The 17,958-nt window shown below is 40.6% G+C and overlaps 1 protein-coding gene across 3 annotated transcripts in view; it reads left to right on the forward strand.

Moving 5' to 3' along the window:
* Positions 1–269: 269 nt before the first annotated feature.
* Positions 270–17,958, forward strand: part of CCDC149 (coiled-coil domain containing 149) — a 56,412-nt gene continuing 38,723 nt past the window's right edge. For all 3 annotated transcript variants that reach the window (XR_010884454.1, XM_067298173.1, XM_067298174.1), the window contains exons 1-3: positions 270–343; positions 10,235–10,396; positions 11,493–11,531. Coding sequence is in view for 2 of the 3 variants with exons in the window: in XM_067298173.1 (XP_067154274.1) it covers positions 272–343; positions 10,235–10,396; positions 11,493–11,531 (273 nt within the window). In the remaining variant the exon portion in view is untranslated. The remainder of the gene's footprint in view (positions 344–10,234; positions 10,397–11,492; positions 11,532–17,958) is intronic.

Below are 17,958 nucleotides of genomic sequence, written 5' to 3' on the forward strand. Positions count from 1 at the left end.
AGGCTCGTCTCCGCGACCCCGGCGGGTGCCCTGGGCAGGGCCCCCATCGGAAGGGGCCGTGCGGCGAGGCCCCGGCCCGGGCCCGACCACCTGCCCCGGCCCCGGCCGCCCAGCCCGCCACGACCTGCGGCAGCCCGTGACCGCAACGCCGCTGGGCGGCCGCGGCCGGGCGGCGGGTGAAGGCCGCAGGCCCCACAGGCCCCGCCTCTCCCCGCCGGCGCCTCCGCGGAAGGCCACGCCGCGCCGGGCGGGCGGGGCCGCTCGCCGCCGCATGCCGCCGCGGCCCGCCGCAGCCATGAGCTCCCACCGCAGCGAGAGCGACTGGCAGGGGCTGGTGAGCGAGGTGAGGCGGCGGCGGCGGCGGCAGCGGGGCGGGCGGGACGCCGCGGGGCCGGGCGCCCGGCTCCCCCGCGCGGCCCCGGCGGCGTTAGCCGGCGCTCCGCGGGCGGCAGGCCTGGGCCCGCCACCTGCCGCCAGGCGGGGCGGGCCGGGGCGGCGCGGCGCGGGGTCCGCCCGGCCCCGCGGCCCCTTCCGCTGCGCCCCCGGGCGGCAGGTGCCGCCCCTTTGGCGGCGGAGCGCGGGGCGGCCGGGCCACGCGAGACTGCGGGGCTCCCGGCGGCGGCCGCGGGGGCGGCGGGCACCCGGCCTGGTGGAGCGGTGGCCTCGATTGGCCGGGCGGCCTGCGGCCACGCGTGACTGCCCTCCGCCGTGACTGCCCTCCGCCGTGGCGGCCTCCCTGTGGCAGCGCGGTGCCACGAAAGGCCACGGCGCTGCCTTCTCCAGCGCCACGGGCGGCAGCGCTGCCGCTGCACGCTGGGGCACGAGGGTCCTGAACCGCCGAACCCAGCGCCCTCCTTGCACGTGTTAGCCTTCGGCTGGTTGCCAGAAACCAGGTTCTAGGTGCCGATCCTGCTGTTGGTTTGAAATCTCCAGGGATTCACCCGTGGAGATGCTGCGGTGAGGCGGAGGCCTCGGGCCTTGCGCGGTTACACACGTACAGGAAGATCCAGCAGCAGCACAAGGTTTCCAGCCCGAGCCCTGCTGTGGCAGCTGGCACGGGCACCAGAATTCACTCGTAGGAGTTGACTCATATGATATATCCTGACAAAATGCACACTCTGGGTCACAAATGCAAGGGCTTTGAATTCAGTGGTATCAGTTAAGGCATGGGGGGAAAAAAATAGAATAGCTTGGGAACATGAACTTCAACAAGTAGGCAGAATTTCGGAATACAAGAGCATTAAATGTCATTAACTGCTACGTTCACCTTAAAAAAATCTACAGTGCTTAAAAGTAGATGCTTTAATTTAGGATAAGTTTCCAATCTCAAAACAACTTGGGTCAGTGTAACTTAAAGGAGTATCATCAAAGTTAAATCTGTTTAATAGGCAAAAAAAAAAAAAATAGGTTAGGGTACTTATTTTTGCATTACTATACAACATAACTATAAAAATATTTTCATGTTTATAACTTACAAACAAAACTGTGCGAAAGTCATGTGCCTAAAAGGAAACGGAGTCTCCTGTCCTAGGCTGTGATGCACGTAGGTGAATTCCTCTGATTTCAGTAGGGCTTTGCCTCTCTTGTATTCTGTAAGCATGGCCTAGGGCCCTAACCTGTCAAAAAGATGCATGAATTCAGAGTCCTGAACCTGTCACATCTCCCAGTGATTTCAGTGGGAGTTTGTGTGGGCCCAGGTCTGTGCTCGTGCAGTACTTCCAGAATTGCAGTCTATCTACACGCACAGTGCTGTCAAACTCACGACATAATCCAGAAGAAAGTGGAAAAAGTATGCTTTTCAGCATCCTGATGATGAATGTTGTGCCCAAAGGGAATTTTATTTGGGGGCGGAGGGGCGGTGTCACATGGCAGGGAAGGGTGAGAAATAGGAAGAGAGAATTCCAGAGGCAAGGTAAAAGGGAATGTCCCTGTTCTTGACTTTAAAAAGTCGTTTTGAGTTACTTTGGAACGTTCTGACTTTTTATATGATTTAACCTACAAACTCAGTCCTGAAATCATGTTGTTTGGGTGAAGGCTTATTTCTATTTTAGAGGCTTCTTGATTGTAGCAAATTTTAATGACTCTGCTGAGCGACAGTCTTGCAAAATGCTTAAGCATATGTATAATTTCTTTTTCTGAGGAACAATTAGAGGCATAGTGATTTATATTCCATTTTTCCTTCCCTTCTCTCTGTTCCCACAGCAGGCTTACAGCCTGTTTTTCTGCGTGAGGTCTGCAGCACACGCTGTCAGGGTATAGCCTTCCCTCTTTTGCCTTCCCTTTCTTTTGGCTATTGTGATTAACTCTGTGTGATTTACCCATTAAGTTCTACTAATACTAATGGGTCTGTGAGAAAGCAGCTTTAGCTTCTGAAGTAACTTGTAATACATTTTTCCAATTTACTGTGTTCTTTATGCAATTTCAGGGGAAGGTATAGAGCTTATCCAGGCCTCTTAGTTTCAGTATCTGCTGGGTAGTTTAATGGTTTTGTTCCCTACACAGTGTTTCCTAAACATTCAGAAGCGCTGTCAAGTGGAAGGCCTAACATAGGCAGAAAGGGTCTTGGTAGCTCTAAACATTTCCACATCCCGTATGTTGGACAGTTAAATGTGGAACTGGGTACCAAATCTTTGTATAAAAAGGCCAGAAGCCAGCGGATCCAGATCAGTGGTCAAATTCACTTCCACAAGCTGGGTCCTCCAAATTTGAAAATGAGGAGGCACTCAGATTAAAATATCTGATTTTAAACAGATTACAGTTGCTTTGACAAGTATCTCAGGTGTTAAGTAAAGTGGTAAGATGTATTTTTGATCCTTAAATGTACATATGCAAACACTTGTACACATAGCTGGATATTTTTGTAATCTGGCTTTTCAAAATAATTTTTTATTTTGGTGTGTTCCACACTTTTCTGTATTTTCTCTCTCTTTTTTTTTTGTTCCATTTCAGTGCCCTTTGCTCTGTACCCTTTCATGTCTTTGTCTTTCTCTACTTTTCCCATGTTCATCACCAGCCTCTTGCTTGTTCTTTTGCTTTCATGTTACAGATTTTTTCCACTTACTCCATTTCAGGCCTAGTGTACAGCTGGCGCTGTGCTCAGATTTGCACCACGTGTACTCTGAACAGCCTTTAAACTAACTCTGAATAGGGTGACGTGGAAAGAAATACTGGGAAAAAGCCAACTTCCCAAATGCTGTAGAAGGAGTCATTATTTCCACTGATAACCTTGCAAATGTATACAAACAAACAAGCCGCAGGAGTGAGAATGCACATAAATTTTGCGCATTCCAGAGCTGAGCTCAAGTGGTTATGGGCATGTGTGTGTATGTATGAATGTATACACATATGTTAATCTTAAAACTTTAGAGGGCTTGATGGAATACAGTATTTTGTTGTTTGTAACTTTCTGAATATATAGTGCTTGCAGAAGTTTTGAGATTTCAGGCACTCGAAATTTCTTTTGGCTTCCTAACTTTCTCTGTGGTCTTGCTGGCTTCTCCTTTTTTGTGGAGTGACAAAATCACAAGCTGGGTATTTCAGCTGAGGCCAGGTGACATGTGTGTAACAAGGACAGGCAGACCACTCTAATAACTCCTACTGATTCTAAACACTGCAGGCTAAGCTGAGGGTGTAGAGCTAATTTTTGAGAAATGTGTGTCAAACTGTGCTCTAGTTTTCTGTTGAGTTACCACATAATTTTTGGTTAGAGTCTGGATTTTGTTCTTATCTTTAGGTCACTGCACAGCCTCAGTTATATTCAAAGGGAGGATATTTAAATGCCTATGTTAAGCTATAGGATGAAGACCAAGTCAATAACTTTACTGCTTTGACACAAATGAAACTGAGCCATAGCAAGAACTTTCTTGCTGGCTAGACTGAGATCGTGGCGTGAATCCTTCAGAAACAAGTGATCTTCATAAATCTCAAAATGCTGTCTCAAGAGTAGGGCCCATTCCTTTGAACATGCCTTTGAATGTCTCTTCTTTAAAACAAATCCTTGATGCAAACAAAATACCTCTTCCACCTGGAAGAGGGTGAAAATAGAAAAATATGACAGATATTAGTTGCTTTGCTGAGTGCACTGCTAGGAAGTAATCACAGTAAGGTGGTTATGCTGTACTCACACTAAAAAGGATAGAATTCTTGAAAACAATTTTGGTCACCAAAATCTGGGTTGTAGAGTTCTATTTGTTTGCTTTTAAATATTTTTGAATATCCAGACTTACTTCTTGGCCTGACTGCCTTGTTTGTGGCTATGCTAAGCTGTTAACTTACACAAACTTGTCAGTCATTTTCTTACTGCCTCAGTTTTCCTGCCCTGATAATGGGGATATAACATAAATAAAAAATTAATATGAATGAAAAATGCTGTCTATGAACCCTGAAGGTAGTTGAGGCAATTAACCCAAGTTTCTGTTTTGAGAGCTGGGGAAGCTTCCAGCTCTGTATATTCTGCTATACAGAAGAGCGGGATTTTAGTTTTTGCCTGAATTCCATGTAGTCTGGCTTTGACTCATTTGATTTGTGGGTGATGACAGAATCAGTGATTGGGAAAGGAACAAGTGGTACTGTGATCTTGGTGGGGTGGGATGACTTCAACAGCACCAGACGATCATGTGTGGTAGGGAAGAAACATTTACTGTGTCATGTGTGCGACCACCTCTGTCCTTACTTCAGAAAGCTGACTTTCTGTGAGTTCAGTCTCCTTTCCACTGAAGTTGGTGAGTATTCTTCCATTAACTTCATGGAGAGTTGGCACTAGTCCTAATTTAATGCTGCTTGGAGAATGTGTACTTTTGGCGGTTTTCTCCACTGGAAGCAAGAAAGGTTTCCTAGGAAACCCATAGACTAGAGTGGTTGTCCTGAGTTCTTACTGCTGGCTTCTCCCTCAGATTTGCCAACTTTCAGAATTAAATCCAGTGTCAAAATGCTTCTCTTCCTTGTCGCCTCCCACACATTACAGCATTCGCTGTATGCTATTTACAGCTACTCATAGGTGACTGTACTTCCTAAAATTAGGTTGAAGAAATGCAGTCTCCATTCAATCTGTTGTTCTGAAGAGGCTCCTTCTTGATTATTAACTGTATATGGCCTTTGGCACAGCAGAGGGAAGTGATACACATGTGCTTTTGAGTTCTCTTCCATAATAACTGGCAACTTAAAACTTGGAGAAAGAGTTTTGGGGAATCATTTCTCTCTTATGCAACTAGTGAGCAGCAGTTCTAGATGAAATATCTAAATGTTCCAGACATGAATTCTGCGTAAGAGTGAGAAACCTAACCTGCTTATAACTGGCAGAACACACCTTCTCTGTAGGTTGCATGATTTTTTTTCTTTTATGTGGACTAGAGAGAAAAGGAAGGAAAATCAGTGAGATATTCATGTTTATAACATCTCTTTCATTTTCTGTCACATTGCCTTTTCAAACAGAATATGGAATGTACTTAACCAAACCTATGTGAAGATACCGTATAGGCTTTGGAACCACTAATTTAGGTGCTTTTCCTAATGTGGGCAAATGCCAGTGGCTGTAGGCTAGAACAGAGCAGAAAAAAGATGCTCTCAGGTCCCAAGGTGATCAAGTTAGTGTTGTAATGGCTTTGTCATTGGGAAAAGGGAGTGGAAATGGTAAAAGAGCTGACACTGTGGCATGGTTCTCAGGAACGATGGGAGCGGTGCCACAGAGAGCTGCATGTTGGCCTTTCAGGGAACAAAACAAGTGTTTGCTGTTCATGTGTTCATGCTCCAGGTTGGAATAAGACACCCGTAGGGGTGTTGAGGAAAAAATGTGGAGAAAATAATGATGTAGTCTGATGCGTAGAATACAAAATGTTTAAGAGTATCACTAAACAGTGTTATTTTGAATAATCAAATCAGATGACTTGATGCTAATTCTTAAATGATTGGTGAAGATACGGTGTGATAATAACACCAACACAAGACGTGGTGTTCTGGGAAGCTGCTTATATTTCTGTCCGTCAGTGAATGATACCAGCCTGCTTCACACTACAGCAGTTAGGAGGGGGCTAATGAAGGAAGTGTAGGAAAGCAGGAAAAGCAGAGTTGGTATTAGGGGCTAAAACCAGAGAAACTGCGTGGTCTGGGGTTTTATTACAAATGAGGGCATGATGAGATGGGATGGTGGGCAAGTGGCTAGTAATTGTGTATTTCCCTGAGTTTGAGTGCTTGACTTTTCCAGATATGTTGATCAGTTTAATCTGAAGTCAAGGGGAGCAACATTACTAAAACATGGTCAACAAACACCCCAAATAGTGACATTGCAATGCATTTTGGCACACTTCATTGGATTTGTTATTTTCACAACAAAATTACCTCCAGGAGTGTGGTGAAGAGCGATTTGTTAACACTTCAGGCAGTTAAATAGTAATTGTAGCTCTTGTCCAAAAGACAGTGATTACAGGTGACTGTTTCTCGGAGAGCTTGGTGTATGTCAGGTGTTCAGGCCTGTGTACCAAGGAGTTCAGCTCAGCATCTGGGAGATCACTAGGTCTGGAGAATTGAGAACACACAGAGTATGATCCACAGTAATTCCAAAGCAGAACTTGGAGGTAATATGTGTACTTCTACTCTCAGGAAATTAGATGTTTTCCTTTTTGTTGCTAATTCACATAAAATAGCTAAGTATAGGCCAGTAATTTATACAAATTTAAAATAAATTATTCTGTGATATGAATTCAGTGTGTTTGTTAGTTTAAAAAAAACCCTAAAACTTTGACAGTATCCCAGCTTCACTGGATTATTAGACCATGTCTGTGTTGTTGTTAATGAGATCTATCCAGATTTGTCACTAAAAATAGCAATGGACAAATAGTAAGTGTTTGATATAGAGGGTCACCTTGGAGCAATTCCACTCTCCTGTAAAGTCAGTCTCTTTTTACTCAATTTCACTAAAGTAGTTATCTGGCTGTAAAGCAGTTCAGGCAGTGATGTAGGATGTCATATATATTCCTTTAATTATTATGATCTTCCTTGTAGCAATTATAATTTGCTTTATTGCAGATAACAGTGAATTGGTAGATAAAAGTCACTAGACAGCTAGGAAAAGTTGCATGTTGTAGCTTTTAGATTGAAAGTATAGTAGCTGGTTCATATTTAACTATTCTTTAAATTCTTTTTCAACGTCAATTAAAAAGAAAGAAATAATAAGAATATTTCATTTTAACTATAACACATTACAGAAATCACTTTTTTGTCCCACTGATTAGTCAGTACACTAGACATAGTATTTTTCCTTCAAATACAGAGGAAGAAATCTCTATAGGAATGCCAGAAACATCTACTGAATGCTTTTTCTGAGACTATATTTGAAAATTTTCCATATTGCTTACGTTGTTCCAAAAAGATTATCATGCTGCTGTGTTCCTGTTGACAGCATACCAATTTTGCTGGGCTTGTTTGTTCATATATAGGAAATTGTTGGTGGGACTCAATTTTTTCCCTAAATAGAATCCTTTCCTGGTATTTGGCTGTTAAGTCACTTTATGGCCATTATTAATACCTTTTTTAACATTAAAAAGCATATACATTGAATAACCTCTTTGAGGTCTGTCTTGGTATAATTTGTTTTTCTTTCAGACCTAGTAATTGGAATTGGAAGCATAGTTTTGTTGAATAATCAGATTCCACAGGAATGTTGTGGATTTATTGTCTCTTATACCATAAACACATGGAAGCAAATTACTATACATTCTTACTGTTTTTATCCTATTTAGGGGAGAAGGTCAATACGTACAAAAGACAAAAATAGTTTCAAAAAGTCTGCTAGATGCTCCTTTTTCTAGTAAAATCCAGACAGTACACTGATGAGAGATGCACAACCGCTTTCTTCCATATGGTACTTTATCAGTATATAATTCATCAAGTTAAAGTATAGTTTACACAAGGAGGAGATCATTATTCCTTTTCATTTAGACTCTGAACACAATTGTGCCTGCAATCTGTTTAGGGCTCAGTAACTGCCATCCTCGTAGATAACACACAATTCCCTTACCCCCACCAACACCACCGTTAAAGGTGAAGCCGCATTTTATGCTGGCAGTGTGTGCTTTGGGGAGGCCTGGGATTTATGTCAGCTCCAAGTTTTGTTTAGCACTGGATCTGCTTTTTTCACCCGATAAATGTTGGGGTTTTTTGTAGTTTGTTGTCACAGACGCCGGTTAGCTCTTTCATAGCCCCCCCCACCCTGGGTGGCAGTGCTTAGAGGTATGTGCTCCTGGTGTACATATCCGAAGGTGAGATGTTTGGCTTTGCTCCCCTCCCATTGTGTACATTATCTATATAACCTGTTCTGCAGGCCATGTAGGCCTTGGCTGTATGTGCTGGTCTCAGTCTTCCTGTTGATTAAAATAACAAGACAAGCTTTTTGGTTCTGGGGTTTTTGTCTTTTTTTTTTTTTAAGTGATTTGGCTGTTTGCTTTTACTCAGTTTTATTTGCAATTACTGTGTCAGATTGTTAGTATTTAGAAACAGTTTAGTGAAGACATATTGTAGAATTGGCTAAGACATGAGATGAAAGTGGCAAAAAGAAAGGAGATTGTCAGGACAAATATTTTACTGTAAGTGAAAAAATGATTTTTTTTCCAAGTTTAAAATTGCTTACCGTGTCGCTATAATCACTTGCTGACAGTATTAAAGTTTAGTTTCCAATACCTTTCAATGTTTTATCAGGGAACCTGACATTTGTGTAAAGTATCAGTAAGGACACAAGCACATAGATACAGTGCCTTTGTAAAGCTGATGCCAAGGCATCATAATCCAGAAAATTTATGGCAGGATTTCAACTTCAGTATTGCCAGAAATAAAATTAATCCAAGGTGGAGGTGTCCTTTTTGAGAGTTCAGATCCTTCTTGGAATTGCTTTTCTCATTCCCTTCCTGCCTTTTTGCAACTAAGCATTTACAATTTTTGGAAAATGTTGGCTGTACTAATATACCAGACTCCCTTTTCACTTTCTCATTTACTTGAAATTGAGGTTAACAAAGTCAATTCCAAGCAAGTAGTATATATGAGTAATGATTTTTGTCCCAAAGAACAGCACTGACTTGAACAGTATGGAAGTGCTGATGCTCTTGCTTTGTACAAGAGCCCATAATGACAAAGTATTCTTGTCAGAGTATATAATGAAACTATAAATTGTTTTCATGAGTGCTGTGATATTTGGTCTCTTGCAGAGCAAATTCAGAAAGTATTTAGTGCCACATCTCATGTGAGTAACATCAGAAATAGAAATATATACTTTAGCATGAGTAGTGTCAAGTGATGGGTGAGAAGAATCTGCTGATTGAACATCACGTTAAATGAAAAAGTTGCTTGGAACTTCTGATAGGTAAAATTCAGCCACTGCAGGAAAGCATGATGTACGCATTACTCTCTTCCTCTCGACAGGGAAAGGCAATGAAGTAGATCAGACTAGCGCAGGACAGCAAAGATTTGCAGATTCTGCTTCCTTTTGTGCATGAGCCCTGAGTATGAGCCCTAAGCTAAGCGGTGGTGACTGGAGCATGGAAAAGGAAGGCTCACTTCTGTCTCTTCTCTCTCCAGTCAGATGCTTGCGATATTCCTCCATTATTTCTCATTCTTTTGATTTACTAAGCAAGTAATATCATAGTGCACCAAGAGTCTGAATTGGTTTCTTTTCTGTGCCTATAGCGTATCTCACTGTAATGGTTTCAGATGCTAGGTAAGTTTTGGTTGCAACTCATGCTACCCTTTCTTCCATAACGTGGCTCTCATTCACTGTCTAGGAGGGTGGTTGAGCTCAGAGGATGTTGCTGGTAGTGGGGAAGAGGGGGAGGGAAAGGAGAAAAAAGTGAAAAACACTGGCTTTCTGGTTGCTAACTGAGAGCTATGCATTGTGGAGGTAAGTAGCAAAGGGAGTTTGCAAAAGCGTCTTCCTTCCAGCACCCTTCCCAGGGTTTCAAGTTAAATTGTGAGATTTCCCTTAGTATTGTATGTGAGGAAGCGGAGAGGAAAACTTAAGTTGCTGAATCTTCTAACATGGTAATCAGGATGTGGCCTTACAAATTGATTTCCAGATTCTGATACAACAGCTATCTTTTCAGTAATTGTTAATAGTGTGCTAAGAAGACTGGTGTCAGATTTTGATCCTGCCCAGAGAATGCTCTTTTAGAAAATAAACTGAGTCGGTGCAATGCAGTTCTGGCTGGGGTAGAAATGGCTTGTTACAGTTTTGTTTTTTTTTCCTCCTCTGCAGTATCTGGTGTGTAAACGGAAGCTGGAAAGTAAAAAGGAGGCATTGCTAATCCTTTCCAAAGAGCTGGACACTTGTCAACAGGAAAGAGACCAGTACAAGCTTATGGCCAACCAGCTGCGGGAACGACACCAGTCTCTGAAAAAGAAATACCGGGAGCTGATTGTAGGTTGTTCTTTATGAATATTGAATAACTAGGGGACAAGAATGGACCTGAATTTTGAAAGAAATCCATAGTGAGAGCTGTAAAAATATTTAAATATTGTTTACAGTAGTCCTGCAGTTGTACAATCCTGGTGATACTATTACTCATTTGTTAGGCGTTGATGAGGTGGTGGCTGTTGTATAAGGCACAAAAAGATAGTTCCTGCTCTGACGAAATTAGTTTCAGTTATAATTCCATTTAAAAACTGACTGCAGTATTATTATTCCACAGCAACTTAATATACCGTTATGGAAAACAATGCAACATAAATTGGTAATGGCCTGCTATTCTAGGAATGTAAACAAATACTGAGTCTTAGAAAAATTTTTGAGCTAAAATTAGTGTGATATGTGCTAATTTGTTACATCAAAGTGAGAAACAGCCTTGAAACATCCTGGACTGTGATGTGTGCTAATTTGTTACATCAAAATAAGAAACAGCCTTGGGAACATCTGTGGGAACATCTTACATCCTGTGGTGGGGGCATGTACCCCGCCTGAGATAAGGGAGTTGAGCTAGCGAAGCGGCAATGTTAGTTTAGATAGCCTAATATGGTGATGGCGATGTCACACAACTGTGAAATATAGCACGACCTCGAAAGTTGTAAAATATATGCGTGACCTGAGGGTCACCACTCACAATGCAGAGGGCTGAAGAAGACCCCCTAGCAACAGCCGGCGCAACCGCAGAAGTTACAGGAAGTGCCACATATACCCGGAGCTGGAATTGCATATAAGGAGACTGTGAGGGGGGGGTTGCGCGTGCCGTTGGTGGAGCAGGAGACTCCCCGGCCGCCCAGCGCTGTTTTGCTTACTTGTAACTTGCTCAATTATTCTATTAAATTGGAATTTATGCAACCCGGCCCGAGTGGTTGTCAATTTGTCGCGTTTACCTATAACAATTAGTATAACAAGTATGAATCAAGAGGCAGTATTTCAGGAACAATTTTGAAAATATTGTAGTTAAGATATATGTTCTAAAATTTGATCCGCAAAGTTAATATAGTTGCTGGCTTCAGAAATAAGTTGTTAATAAAATATATCTGTTTGTTTGTAGGATGGGGACCCATCTCTTCCCCCTGAAAAGAGGAAACAGGTAGGATTTTTCAGTTGACATTATTTATTTATTTACAACAAAATTATACAAATATTTTCACATTTTGCAAAATATGGAAATACGGACTAAGAAGTCTGGTAAAAAGCAAACATTTCTCTCTACTGAAAGATCAGTCTTTAAATTATGGCTTCTGGTGCTTTCTTTTAAAGAGGTTACATCCTGAAATATCAGAACTATCATTAATCAGAATATATGGCTATTGCTTTTATGTTCACCTAGGACTGAAATTGGTCAGTGTACGGAGACTTGAGATTATTCTCCTTGTTGTTTATCCTTTTTCTATTGCATCCTAAAATGGGTGCATGACGGGACTTCTTATACTTCAAAAGCAGTTTGGGAATGCATTGTCTGCATCCCATAATTGTTAATTTATTGTTGTGAGTACTGTTTTCCATTAGGTATTCTCCCAGGTCATTTGGACTCTATGGGTTATAAACGGTAAGAACAACGGTAATTGCATTTTATGGTTCCCCTGAAAATCTTTTTGCCTGCTCGCTTTTTTGTGCCGGAGATCCACATAGCGTGTCCCTGTTGCAGAGATTTGGCTGTCACATCCTGATATTATCTTGATTTCTAGTGAAAAATGGTGCCAGAAAGAAAATGTGTGAGAAGGGAAAAGAGGAGAATCCAGAAGAACAAATATTGTTACTGTAATTGTTAGTCTTGAAAGTCTTAGGCTTAGGCTCTTTAAAACAAGGATATTGCATTCTCTTAATAGGTAAGAAGTTTTGCTCACCATCCTTCTCTGGGAGTTGGCATGTAGTTCTTGCTATTTTAATAAAATTTTAGGGCTTAGGTTTTTTTTGGGGGGGGGTGTTTTTGTTTGTTTGTTTGTTTGTTTTTTAACAAAGCTTTCAGAGATAATATAATTACTCCTTCAGGCCCTTAAACAAATAGCTGCCAAGAAGTCAGTGGCTCAGTGTAGAATCATTTGACTTGATCATTATTTAGCATCATTTATTTGAAATGCTATTTTTTTCAACAGAGTTCTAATAAAAATTTATGACCAGATACAGGTTTGTGTATTCTGACTACTAAAACTGGAACTGAAAAATATACAATTAAAATAATAATTTAAAAAATCAGTATATTGGGTATACTGAGATTAGTAGGAAGGGAAATTTGCCATCTCGTGGATGTTGTTCTCCTTCCTCCTCCAGCTCTCAAAACAAATAATTCTGACTCTAGTTTCTAAAAATACCATCAGAATTTAATATAATTGCAACTTCTAAATTTAGACTAAGTTTTGGCAAATCTTACCATGGTAAGTGCCTGGAAAGCCATTTAATAATCTAGACAGGAGGTTTTTTTATAAGGAAGTTGTGTATTTGTGCTAGGTAACAGTGAAAGAAAGAAAAATGTGTTCTCAGAGGGGGTCATTTATAGGTCTCCCCCAAGGATAATATATACTTTAGGTTGTACATTAATAGTCTGTTAGTGCACTTTTGGGTTTTCATTTTGAGAAGTGTGTCCCTAGCATAGAAGGTCTATACTCTGGAATAGTAAGGGCAGCCTTTCTAAAGAACAGTTTAGAATTGCTTTGAGAAACGCATCAAAAAAAAATAAAGTTATGAATATTTTTGCATTATTATTGTAAATACATTTCTTACAGCAAAGTTTTTCATCTAAGAAAGAGGGAAGTTCTCCTGGGCTCTTTTGGACTTCTCCTGTCCTCTCTTTGCCCAGAAACCTAGCTGCCTGTTGGAAGACGTTTGCGACCCCACAGTCATTTTAGGAAAACAGAAGCCCTGATCTTATAATGAACTTTGTGCGATACAAACGTGCATGCTGTTTTCATGGTCATAAATGAGATGAAAACATGATATGCTGAACAATTTGCTGCCCATTACGTTTCTTTACCAGAACTGAAAAATCATGGTTGAAATTGCAATCTACTACTTTGATTGTAATGGGTGGGTTGGAAAAGCTCCTTTCTTCTTCATCTCTTCATTTTTCACCTTCCTTATCAGTTACGCTTTGTGACTTCTTAAAATGTCTTGTCTTCCACACCATGCCTCCTCTCTGTTTCACAAAACAGAATTTTCATGTTTGGTATGGGAAATGTCACGTAACTGGCGAATTTTGATCAGCAAGGAGTTACTCAGAATGTGTTTTTGTAAGATCAGTGGTACTTAAAGGTATCTTAACATGCAGTGCTCTGCAGTATTTTCCCTGTCCACATAATCTCCACATAATCCAAAGATTGCTGCATGCATATAGTCTGCAGCCAACCAATAAAAAGGAGAAATGAAAAACTGTGCTACTGTAATCTCTTTCCATGCTGTAGACATTTTACTGTTCATATTGTTATCACAGACTATTAGCTGTAAGTGCTTTTCTGGCCCCTCTTTATACCAGACATTCACAACTAGTAGCTGTAGGTTGAAGGTAGTTTTACAGTGTTGGTTGGTGCTAGATGTGGAGTAATCTTTGAGTAAGTAAAGGAGGGATGAAATGTTTAGAGAGCACAGGGATAATGCAGAGTCAATTTTGATGTCAAAATTCACCTTTTTCTGAAGAGATGATAAACAACAGACGCTCTTCATTTTGAAAGACATTAAAATGTAGCTCTGTGTACAGAGCTTCTGTTGTGCATACTGTATAAATCAAAATTCTCCCATTCTGCAGTGGTAGACATTAATATGCATTTGCTGTGATACAGAAAAGTTTTGTAACATTGGCAAACAAACATGGGAAATCTGCTGGACAGTGTTGCCCTGCTGGGAAACTTCAAAAAAAAAAAAAAGGGTTGGGGGGAGCTTCTGACTTGATTTATAGTGGCTGTTATTTTCTTCTACATTGTTCATGTTTTCAGTGTAACTAGTTTAGGAGGAACTTTGCTGTTGAAATAACAGATCGGTGAATCTTTTGACCTTCTATATGAAATGGAAGTTCTTCTAATACAAATGAGATCATTTGAATAAATGAAGGTGAAGTAAAACGCATGGTTAGGAAAATGACTGTGCTGGGCCACAGTCCTAAATACGCTTTGCTTAATTTGGTTTCAGTGAGACCACTCAGTTGGAGTTAATGGATTTGTAGTGGGGCTATGTCTCAAGAATAAAGCCACAATGCATATGCTCACTGGATGAGGGCATGTATTTGTATTTTAAATTTGTCAGGAATCAAAATTAAATGGGGCTAAACATAATGATATGCAGTCCTAGTATAGAGCGCTGCTTGATAGCTACTCTATTTGCCAAACAAAAAGTTTCATCAGATGAACTGTGATCATCTTTTTGTGCATCTTTCCTGACAGTGGTGGTCCTTAACTCTGTTTTAGGTATCCATAGGTGTCCCAAGGTGATAGACTGAGGCCTGGGTTTGGACTGCTTCAGCTCTTTTTGACATCGCAGCAGCAAGCTACCCACTGACCAAGACTTTCTTGGTCAGTCTGACCAAGACTTTGGTCAGACAGCTTGACTTCTGTTAATGTATAAATTAGCCATAGGCATGGCATTTTGGGACAAACAGAACATCAGAAAGACTGGTGTTTACAAACAAAAGTATGTTGTGACAAATTGCAAGGGGATCTATTTTGATCCCTATTACTTCTGCTTCCAGCTCCTAGATTAATGCACTTAGTTGTCACCATTCAGTTTCAAAACAGACTGTGTTCAGGGATTACCTCTTGACTGTTCTGGCATCGTCAGAAAAACTGACTAGTGTGACTATTTCTTGCTAATTAATGAATTCAGGAAGTCTTGCTAATCTTGTGCTAAGGCACAAAAGCTCCTGCATTCAGAATCCTATGAGATAACATCTTCAGATAAAGTATGCCATGGGGTAAGCAATCACTCTGTATTTATCTCACAAGAGTGCTGTGAAGATTAATGTGATTCCTTCCTTTGTTCAGAAGGTTTGAAGATGAAAAATGCTAAGCATGTGCCAAACTGAGACCTGTGCACTTTGCTTTGGTTTGCAGGTGGGTGTGTTTGACTCCCATAATGCGAGGTAGCAGATGGAAAACAGTGAGATTGTTTGTCCTTGTAACGCATGAGAGAACCATATTCCTGTGTATTTCAAAATGCGCCTGCCCTGCAGTTTTGAGCATAGTCAGTGGACAGACTTCGGTTTCTGCACGGTGAAATCGCAGTGAAATTTGGCATTCCTTTGAAATGAACAGGTGACAGTATACAAAGGCTAGAACTTCTTAGCAACACTACAAATCATGCTTTTTTGAAATGACACCATTTTGTCTCCTTATCTTGTGGATTCTGCAGTAAACATGAGTTTGGGAGAGAAGAAATGCTGATTCTAATAAATGTGATAGTTCCTCTTTAAAATTTTGAGGTGCTGTTCAGACCTGAGCTATACAATGTCCTCTCCTCCCCTGGTTCCTCTGTCTTATTCTGATGGAATAGAGAGAGCCTTGTTCACACCCATGCACCTGAATACTCTGGATAAATATTCCTCTGGGAATTAGTCACAACACTCAAAATGCTTAAGGGATTTTGATTCTTTTTTTTTTCTGCATTATATCAAAGTTTAAGTTGTCCTTAAAATATCAAAGCAGCTAAAATGTTTTTTATAAAACAAGTGAATGAAATTATCTTCTGGCATAGTATAGCAGTCTCTGTAAGGAAAAATTAATCATTTCTTTTTGACCATGTTCATCTACTGCTGGCGAAAACTTGATGCAGCTCTCTACTCTGTATGAATTATGTGGGGGCTGAAGTACTTTATTGAACCCTCACACTGAAGAACATTCCTGCCGAGTAACTTTTCATGGCATCTGATAGTTCATACTAAGACCCTCTGTTGTTGCTAGGAATGCATGTTAAAGAGCTGCTTTACTTTTTTTGTTTGGTAGCCTTCACCAAACACTGTAGGTCTGGTAGGTGAACTGGTTGTTTGGTTCTGTATAACATTGTACTAAGCTAACACACAAAAGATTGGTTGAAAAGGAGGGGGAAAAATATTAGTTTTATAGATTTTTTTAATTATTTCTAATACCTTTTAATTTTTAATTTTGATTATTTTATAATGGCTTTTTGGTTCTATTAATCAATTCTATAAAAATTCTGATTTCTGGGCATCATCTTGAAAGTTATTGAAGGGATGTGAAGGCAAGCATGTCTTTCTTGTTTTGTGACGCCTTATGAAGTTTTGACTGGTATGCTTCTGTACTGGAGTTCCTGCCTGGTTTTCAGAGCTGCAGATGTTCAGAGGAGGAGAAGGGGGGTTTTGTTTTGTTTTTAATGTCAAGTTGCTGCTTAGCAAGGCTTTGATTTTTGCTCTTCTTTCTCTGTGGGGAAATATGACCCATATTAAGTGTATTTTGTGTAGTATGCCCAAGACCTATAACTTAGGAAGTATTGTGTACATGGTTTTTCAACTTAAAAAGAAAGATACAAGAATTTTTACTTTTTATAATAAGGAAACTGTAATGCTAGGGGAGGTCATCAGTTCCTGTACCTTGGAGTGGACAGTGGTCATTGGTAAGCAAAGCAGGTTTTTCCTGTATTAATTCAACCATTGCAATCATATGAAAGCAGTGGAGGAGAAACTGCAATTAAATTTGTTATCAGTCACACCCATCAAGTATGCTTAACATTTCATCAGACTTTTTTTCTGTCTGTCCTATAATTCAGTGTTCTTCTTTCTTTGAAGCTGTGGCTGAGAGAAACAGACTGTAAACTGCAATGTGGAAATGCTGTTTGTATTTACAAAATAATTTCTAATTTTAAGGATATGTTGGAAGTTTCCCTTCCCCCCAACAAAAATTACTTTTTCAGGCAGTATCTAAAGGTAGAAAGACTTTTTTGTTGGTTTTTGTTGGTTTTTTTAAGTGTCAGATAAGATTTATGTGTAAGAGAATTGAGAGGTATATTAAAGACTGTTACTATCCATCATTTTTACAGTAGTGTGAAGGAAAATAACACTGTGTGTATGTGTGGCTAGATTTGCAAAATTGTTAAAGGAGCCAAATTCAAGTGCAGTGCATAATTCCAGGGATGACTATTTGGAGGTACAATTTCTTTCTTCTTGGATCATCTGTGGAAATCCAGTGCATCAGTAGTGAACAAAGATCTGTTGCTGCTTGACAGTTATTCACTGACTTAGATTAATAAATAAATATTGATAGGTATTTCCATCACTGGTTTCAGATATTTATCTGTAGCTAAAAGTAAAGCTCTTTTCCACCCTCTATCCCCCAAAAAGTTCTTGAGAATTTTAATGAAGTCTAAGTGGAAAAGGGTTAGGTCTGTGTTCCCATTCCATCGAATCTTTCACTCTTTGGTTTGCTCTGATTTGCACTGCTTTTTTTTTTCCTACCTAACAAAGGTAGAAAACTTCCCATGAGGTGCTCTCGCTTCCTTCTTCTTCTCCTTTCTTCACAATTTCTAGTGGGATCTTAGCCAATGGTTGCACTTGCTTTTGGTCAGAGGAAAAAGGAATGTGG

Source organism: Apteryx mantelli, chromosome 5 (genome assembly GCF_036417845.1).
Source record: "Apteryx mantelli isolate bAptMan1 chromosome 5, bAptMan1.hap1, whole genome shotgun sequence".
Classification (NCBI taxonomy): Eukaryota; Metazoa; Chordata; class Aves; order Apterygiformes; family Apterygidae; genus Apteryx; species Apteryx mantelli.